The sequence below is a fragment of the Myotis davidii genome, unplaced genomic scaffold, assembly GCF_000327345.1.
Source record: "Myotis davidii unplaced genomic scaffold, ASM32734v1 scaffold38, whole genome shotgun sequence".
Lineage (NCBI taxonomy): Eukaryota > Metazoa > Chordata > Mammalia > Chiroptera > Vespertilionidae > Myotis > Myotis davidii.
The window spans coordinates 7608615-7615368 of record NW_006291383.1 but is presented as its reverse complement, the minus strand read 5'-3'; the positions used below and the strand labels follow the sequence as shown (position 1 = coordinate 7615368).

Genomic DNA, 6754 nt, shown 5'->3' with positions numbered 1-6754 from the left:
TCGCTGGACTTTGAGGGGGACCTCCATAACTCTGCCCGCCACCAGCCAGCCAGAATCTGCTTAGGCAATGGATGCTCGGTCTACCTCAGCAGCGAGCGCTTCCGCTGCCCTGAGCCCATCTTTCAGCCGGCTCTGCTAGGCCACACGGAGCCAGGACTGTCGACGCTGGCCTTCTGGGCACTGCGGAAGGTGCCTGAAACGCTGCGGAAGAGGCTGGCTGACACTGTGGTGCTGGCCGGTGGCTCCACACTTTTCCCTGGTTTCACCGAGCGCCTGGAGATGGAGCTCCTAGCGCAGTGCCAGCAGCATGGCTATGGGGCCCTGCAGCCACACCTGGTGGTCAAGCCTGGGCGAGGAACAGCCGTGTGGACCGGTGGCTCCATGGTGGCTTCACTGCACCACTTCCAACGCCAATGGATGACCCGGGCCATGTACCACGAGTGTGGCTCCAGGCTGGTGCACGAAGTCTTCAACTGAGTCATGCTGGACTGGAAGGGGGGGTGCCACCGGCGGGCTGCAGAGGCACAGGCTTAGCGGGCTAAGCTGAAGCTCTATCAAAGGCATCGAGTGCCAGATAAAATTATCAGGTGACTGGAGCTCGCAGAGTCATTGCGTGGTGATGGGTCACCCCCTCTCTGTTTCTGGGCCAGGAGGAGGTGGTCTGGGGCCCTCACTATAACCTGCAGTTTGAATTCCCCTAACTACTCCAGCTGCCCACGCCCAGGGCCGTTTCTATGGCAATAAGGAAGCTGATGCCCACACAAGTGTACAGGCTATAGACACAGAAGTTGCCACAATACGCCAACCCCAAGTGGTACAGTACCATTTGGATTCATCCCATGCCAGACCCCAAAGGTGACTGACCCTCTGAAAAGCTACTAAATCCCATGTGAAAGCGACCGGAGGGGAGGCACTGTCCTCAGCCGATCATCCACTGGCTGAGGGTGTCGGTTTCCCCTTCTATAGAACATCAGGCACAAAAAAAGCCAGGCTTGCTCACTGCTCCCTCCCTGCCCCTTATTAAAAGCTATGGGACAAAGGGAAGCGTAGACATGTCTTAAAAGGAACACACAAAGGCATGGGTGGTGTGGGTTTTTTGAAGTCACCATACAAAGGCCTGGAGCCCTGGCTGTGAGCACTGTTTGTGCTTGCGCACACACGTCCACACGTGCACACAAACGTGGGTGAACACTTGCTGAATCCTCCCTAACGTCCTCAGGCCAGGCTCCACCCCCGCTAGGCTCTGCACACCAGCATGGGCCTGTGGACACACGTGCAAGCACACCGCACCCCCAACCCATCCCTACTGAGTCCTGGGCTTAATACCGTACAATAGTCAGGTCTGGCCAGTAATAAAAAGCAGTCGTAGCAGCAGCTCCAGGTATTAAGCACTTACTATGTGCCAGGCAGAGTTCTGAGTGCTGGGGATGGAGAAGACAGACAAAAATCCCTGCCTTCATTCTCATTTACTTGACAAGCGTATGGAGGCGGGCCCTATTTTTATCCCCAGCTTACAGATGAGGGAACTGAGGCCCAGAGAGGGAAAGGTACACAAACAGAAAGTGGGAGAGCCAGGATTTGAACCCAGCCCTCTAGCTCAGTAGCCTAAGACAGTGGAGGCTCCCACAGCACAGTAGACCCCCTGAACTCATTTGGGACCCTACACCCATCATAACAGCTCTCTCACTCACCAACTTGGTGGTGTCCATGGCAGTGAGCACTGCACGGTTCAGGGACTCCAGCGCAGCCAGCACAGGCCTGTAGACACCCAGGCGTTCTGAGAAGTAGTCTGTGGGCAGAGAGGGTGTTCGAAGGTTCCCGCCCTGCCCCCATCTACCCAACAGAGAATTCCTCCACAGCCAGCCAGGCCTCACATGCTGAACCCAGCCCATCCGACTCATCAGGAGACCAGCAACAGCCCCACATCACACACAAGTGCCCAGAGGTCCCGGGAGACAAGAGCTCCAGGGGGCTTACTCACCGCACAGTTTCTCCGTTTCCAAATTGCTGTGGAGAAAAGAGAAGGTGCTTCAGACCCTCACATTTGAGCCTGGGGAACTGGGACTCTGAAGCCAACGTTTCTCCCTCTCCCCACCCAGCTCAGCCTGACAAGGAGGCAACTCCTAACTCCACCCCAGGTTAGGTTGCTCAGTGGGCAGAGGCTGTGGGGCAGGGGTGGGGGAGCGGGGGTGGTGGTGGGAGGGAGCAAGGATACTGCTGCCCCATAAAACACTCTCTGAGGGCAGAAACTCAGACCCACTCTTGGCCTCCAAGGGAATTTCAGGCCAAGAAGACAGATGTGGACACAGGCCAGAGAGGAGTGGTCAGAGCTGGGAAGGGGAAACTAAGGCTGAGAAAATACAGAGAAGGCAGGGGTATTGCTTGGTAGGTCAGGGAGGGCTTCCTACAGGAGGGGCTGCCTGTGTCAGGCCTTGAAGGACAAGGAATTTGACTGGAGTGTCTGGTGGTGAGGTGCAGGGGGTGGCAGACAAGGGGTCCAGCCCAATCCTCAGAATGTATTCTTTCTTTTTGTTGCTGTTAATCCTCACCTGGAGATATTTTTTCAATTGATTTAGAGAGAGTAGACGGGAGGGGAAGAGACAGAGAGAGAGAAACATCAATGTGAGAGAGACACATCTATTGGTTGCCTCCCATAGGTGCCCCGACAGGGCCGGGATCGAGACTGTAACCTAGGTAGATGCCCTTGACCGGAATCGAACTTGTGACCCTTCAGTCCGCAGGCCAATGTTCTAACCACTGAGTGAAACCAGCTAGGGCGCTCAGAATTTATTCTAAGGAGATGAGGGGAGAAGGGCAGTGAGAGGGAGGGACAGCTGTGTACGTGTCGTACCCACTTGAGGCAGTATAGGGAGGAAAGCATGCAAACTCGTGCTAAGGCTTGTAGATGTGGGAGCACACGTGGGATGGTATGTGCGTGATCATGTACCTGCATCCATGGGTGGGAGCAGGCGGGCCCCAGCTGTCCCCAGGCATCCTCTGGTTCTGCAGGAAGCAGGCATGGGGAGGGGGGCGCCTGTGGGCTGAACCACGGATGGTGACTCAGGTCTGGCTATTTTAAGGTCCCAGTTGGAATGTGGTGGGCAAGACTGAAGCTAGGGAGGCAGTGAGTGGGTGGGTGAAACTTGGCACTGAGCCCGGACACCCCTCCCCCTACATCCCCTCTCCTTCTGTCCTCTGTCCCCCATAAGGCACCATCTACCCACGGCTCTTCCATCTCCCCTTGTACTCACTCAGTGGACTGCCCATCAATGCCGCTGAACAGCTCCCGAAGCTCCCCAGGGCTGAGAACCCCGTCAGCAAAGTAATTCCGGAATTCCTCAAATGAGAGCTTCCCATCATCTGGGGGTGGACAGGGAACGGAGTCCATAGCCCTGACCCCAGCTGACCCCTGCCACCAGGTCCAGGCCCCCAAAGGCCTCACAGCATTTCACACCCACCCAGCCAGGTGGAATGCGATTCTGAGCTTGGTGGGGGCCTAGCTGTTGGGGACAGGACAGGAGCCGCTAGAGAGGCCCACTTAAGGCAACAGAGACCACTTTGCGTGTACCCAAGGCGGGCATTACACACCTGGCATTGGGTAGGGACTCAATAAATGTTTGCCAAATGAAGAAACAAATGAACAGCCTGGGACACAGCCTGATCATGGCAGGGCCGAGATGTCACCTGGAGGACGTGGGGGGCTGAGTGTGCCTCACATGCTGGCCAGCCTGGCCCCAGGATGAGGACAGCCTTTGTACTGTGAACACAGGCCCTTCACAGAGAAGCCGCAGGGAGGCTGATGAGAGCTTCTCAAGGGCTGGGGCCCCTGTGAGAAGCAGCAGACTGGCTCCAGAGTGAATACCCTCCGTTACCAGGGCATGTGGAAAAGCTGAGAGCACTCGAGTGGGTGGCCACAGACACGGGGGAGCTGGCCTGCAAGGTCTCTAAGCAGGGGGATCGGACAGGATGCTCTGATCCAAATGAGACTATGCGTCCTGATCAATGGATTGGGACAAATGGTCTCTACCAATCTGAAGAGACCTAAAGGGCCAAAGGGTAGGGACAGGACCCTATTTCAAGGAGGCTGAAGAGCCCGGAGGAAGGGAGGTCAAGGCTGGCTGGCTGCCTCAGCTCAGATCCTCGCCTGGCCAATCAGGGTACAGTGGGCTGTTCTGGGTCACCTGTGGGCAATAACCTGCCTGCAGGGTCCCCTGCTTTACTTTCAAGGTTTTCCTAGACCTGCGTCTGCGACTGCCCAGGACCCGGGGCAGGAGGAGCTGATTCCCTGGAGCCAGCTCCATCATGCCCAGGCCCTCCCTGGATCCAGATAGTTGGTCATATGGAACGTTACTGAACCCGCTAAAAATCTAAGAGTAAAACTCCCCACAGGGCCTCATCCCCATTAGCCCACATTTCCCAGCCTCTCTCACAGGGAGCCTGGGACCAAGCACCATGTAGACCTGGGTTAAAGGATGTGTGACCTCAGGCAACCTGCTTTGACCTCTCTGGGCCCCTGTTCCTTTGTTTGTGAAATGAGGTAGAAATCAGTCATACACAGAAAGGTACAGGTACCTACCTCTGTGCCAGGGCACTGACTGCATGAAAGACTCTACTTTCAGCCTCTGGCTAAACTACATTCCCTCCCCTCTCCATCCAGCCAAACTTGGCTCAAAATAGCACTTCCTCCAGGAAGGATGCCTAGATTGATTCTCTTGCTTTGGGTCCCCCCAAATTTTTCTCCATTCTAGATTGTGCCCCTAAAACCCCAATCCTCCCAAGCCTACATGATGCCCCCCCACTTCCTCCCACTGTGGGGCCCAGGGAGAGCCACACTCACCATTCTTGTCTGCTCTGCGGAAAACCTAGAGGACAGAGGCATGGATGGGAGCTGTGAGTGGAGTCTGGGAGGTAAGAGGCCCCTGCCCAACTTGACAGAGCCTCAGCTGGCCAACCCGCCCCCTGCCTAGCCTTTCCTCCTGCCCAGCCTGGTCCCAACTGCCTGCCCAGCTCAGCCCTACAGGAGCTTTTCCAACGAGGCGGGCAGAGGAAGAGCACACAGCAGGTCCAACTGCTTGCTCACTCTTCCTGCAGGGCTTGGCTTCATGGGGGGTGCTCCAGGCCAGCTCCTTGTACCCCCACCTCCCACACTGAGTATATCCTGATTTCTAACTGATGCATCAGCCCTTGGCAGAGTCCCAGCTTGAGGAAGGTGGGGAAATGGGCCAAGATGAGGCCTGAGAATCCTGGGCACCTGTCCCAGACCGAACCCCCAAATCTACTGTGGGCCATGGTCCATCCCAGACTCTGCCCACTCTCGGCTCTTTCCTTGTGTGCTTGTCCTTCCTCTGCCGGTGTCTCAGTTTTAGCCCTAGGACCTGACAGAGCAGGCTGGGGTTAACCTTCCAGGCCTGGGGCTTCCTATGAGGCCGACTCAGTGTGTGTGTGAGAAGCAGAGATGAAGGGCAACAGAGGCGGGTAAACAGAAAGGCACAGAGTCAAGACATGGTGCTGCCTCTCCCAGGGACCAGAGACTCCAGATCACCTAAAGCGGCCCAGCAAAGGGGACCAGCAGCCTGGCAAGGAGGGGCAGGCCAAAGCCTGGACAGAGAGCCCCTAGCAGCTCCAAGTTCTCAGTGCCACTCCCCTCTGGCTGTTTTCTCGGTACAGGTGAGGCTCAGGAATAAATCTAACTACTAGCCGGAAGCCTGACTCAGAGGTCTGCCACTGGCTTGAGGTCACAGCAGCCCAGCATAGCCTAGTTGGGGCAGATGGAGAGACTGGGGGTAAGGGGTAGAAGAGTGCTAAGCTGGGAATGAGGGCACCTGGGGCCACACCCTAGCATGCCCTTATCTCCATGTGTGATCTCGGACATACCCCTAACCCCTCAGGCCTTATTTTTTCCATCTGGGAAATGGGAGGGTCAGGTCCCTTCCAGCCAAGAGGGCTGTGGTCAAGGTGCTGAGTCACTGGGGGCAGTGGGGAAGGGACAGGAGGACAGCCTTTCCCACAGGCAAGGGCCTCTGGGAGTAGGAGGCCTCTGGGAAGAGGACCAGGTGGGACTGAGCACTGGGGTGAAAGGTGGGGGAAGGGGCTCAGGGCAGTGACTATGGCCAGGCTATTCCACCCTGGTGCCCGTGGGGCCTGCAGACCACCTGCCACGCACAAGAGTGTACAGACCACAGAGGATGACTTTGGGCAACACTGACCAACTGTGGGACCCCACGGCCTCTGAGTCAGGTCTAAGGGGCTCTGGGGTCAGCACTGGGTCTTATTCTTCCAGGCCCCCTCGCTGGATCAGCCCATCCAGGGGCTGCTCCGGTGACTAAGTGTTGGTAGTCTCTACCCCACCAGACACACAGATGGGGTGGGTGGGGTGGGGGGTGGGGGCAGTGTCACTGAACCAGACAAGGAGGTGAGAAAAAATGAGACAGAGAACAAGAAACAAAGGCAATGAGATAAAGAAGGGAGACATGGAAACAGAGACAGCAGGATCAGAGGGAGGCAGGGCCCCAAACAGACCTGGAGGGGAGACACCGACAGAGGCAGGGGCAAGGGGAGAGAGAGCTGGAGACACTGCCAACCCCCGGGGCCAGGAGAGCCGACGCCCCCTGCCCCTCCCGACTCACATCCTGGAAGAGCGCGTGTCCCGCGGAACCGGTGGCTGGCGTGGGAGACCGCGGGGGCTGGGGCGCGGGCTGCCGGACCAGGCACACGGTAAGCAGCCCCGCGCACGCCATGGCGCCGTCCGGCTGGG

The 6754-nt window shown here is 57.4% G+C and overlaps 2 protein-coding genes across 2 annotated transcripts in view; one reads left to right on the top strand and one right to left on the bottom strand.

Moving 5' to 3' along the window:
* ACTL10 (actin like 10) overlaps nucleotides 1-477 on the top strand; it is a 1609-nt gene extending 1132 nt beyond the window's left edge. Inside the window, exon 2 of the mRNA XM_015564496.1 lies at nucleotides 1-477. This exon is cut by the window's left edge and continues 3 nt beyond it. Coding sequence (XP_015419982.1) covers nucleotides 1-477 — 477 coding nt within the window.
* The window catches only part of NECAB3 (N-terminal EF-hand calcium binding protein 3), a 15144-nt gene extending 8396 nt beyond the window's left edge, over nucleotides 1-6748 (bottom strand). The window contains exons 1-5 of the mRNA XM_006764594.2: nucleotides 6627-6748; nucleotides 4838-4862; nucleotides 3252-3360; nucleotides 1982-2007; nucleotides 1692-1789 (exon numbers count right to left, since the gene is read on the bottom strand). Of these exons, the coding sequence (XP_006764657.1) occupies nucleotides 1692-1789; nucleotides 1982-2007; nucleotides 3252-3360; nucleotides 4838-4862; nucleotides 6627-6737 (369 nt within the window). The 5' untranslated portion in view covers nucleotides 6738-6748. The remainder of the gene's footprint in view (nucleotides 1-1691; nucleotides 1790-1981; nucleotides 2008-3251; nucleotides 3361-4837; nucleotides 4863-6626) is intronic.
* Between the last annotated feature and the right edge of the window lie 6 nt (nucleotides 6749-6754).